Below are 927 nucleotides of genomic sequence, written 5' to 3'. Positions count from 1 at the left end.
AAGGAAGTGATGGATCCTCTAACCAAGGTTGAAGCGCAAAAGATTGGCAGAAGAGGTGGGGTCATACCGATTTCTCATTTGCACAGTCGTATGGTATGACATTCTACACCATGTGAACCATGTTAACAAGTTCCTACAGTCTCCCAAAATTCAGTCTGATGTGGCAGTTGACCTTCTCACTAAAGTAAAAACATCTCTGATTAACTACAGAAGAACAGGCTTCGCTTCAGCTCAGGCCTCTGCTAAAGGCATATGTGAGGAAATGAAGGTAGAAGCTGTACTAAAAAAGAAAAGATTAAGAAGCACAGAAAAGCACTTTGCTTACGAAGCCCCAGATTGCAGATGCCATGAAGAGGCTAAAAACAACATTCTTTAATGCTGTTGTTGACACAGCCATTAAATCCTTAACTGATAGGTTTGAAAACGAAGTGAGAGACAGATTTGGAGTGTTGCTCAATTTCCAAAAACTGGATGATCAGGCATTGAGCAACCAGTGTGACAACTTCTCCATGACATTAACCACTGGAAATGTAAGTGACATTGTTGAAAAGAAACTGGCTGTGGAAGTCAAAAACTTGCCAAACTTACCCTTAGATGACATGACCGCTCATGAGCTCCTCACCTTTATCCACAAAAAACATTTGGAGGAACTGTATTTCAATCTGTGGGTTACCCTGAGAATCGCCTGCACCCTCCCTGTGACTGTTGCCTCAGCAGACAGGAGTTTCTCGAAGCAGAAGCTCATCAAGACCTATCTAAGGTCTTCCATGGGACAGGATCGACTCACTGGTCTTGCAATAATCAGCATCAACCATGAGGTGGGCAAGCAGGTGTCATATGAGGAAATCATTGATAACTTTGCGAGTAAAAAAGCCAGGAAGCAGACATTTTGAGAACAATACAATGTTACTGTGAATAATGTGAATT

At 42.1% G+C, this 927-nt stretch overlaps 1 protein-coding gene across 1 annotated transcript; it reads left to right on the top strand.

The window, feature by feature from the left end:
• Window positions 1-347: 347 nt before the first annotated feature.
• On the top strand, window positions 348-893 carry LOC143035322 (uncharacterized). Its single transcript, XM_076202265.1, has one exon. The coding sequence runs from the start codon at window positions 348-350 to the stop codon at window positions 891-893; it is 546 nt and encodes a 181-aa protein (XP_076058380.1).
• Window positions 894-927: the final 34 nt, after the last annotated feature.

This window comes from Oratosquilla oratoria, chromosome 2 (genome assembly GCF_046742065.1).
Source record: "Oratosquilla oratoria isolate Oo_2021 chromosome 2, ASM4674206v1, whole genome shotgun sequence".
In the NCBI taxonomy this organism is placed as follows: domain Eukaryota; kingdom Metazoa; phylum Arthropoda; class Malacostraca; order Stomatopoda; family Squillidae; genus Oratosquilla; species Oratosquilla oratoria.
Note: the sequence above shows the minus strand (reverse complement) of the source record. Positions and strands in the feature narration are given on the sequence as shown.

Bases quoted from the DNA above. Each gene is read 5' to 3' on its own strand.
- LOC143035322 (XM_076202265.1), top strand. From the start codon at position 348: ATGAAGAGGCTAAAAACAACATTCTTTAATGCTGTTGTTGACACAGCC.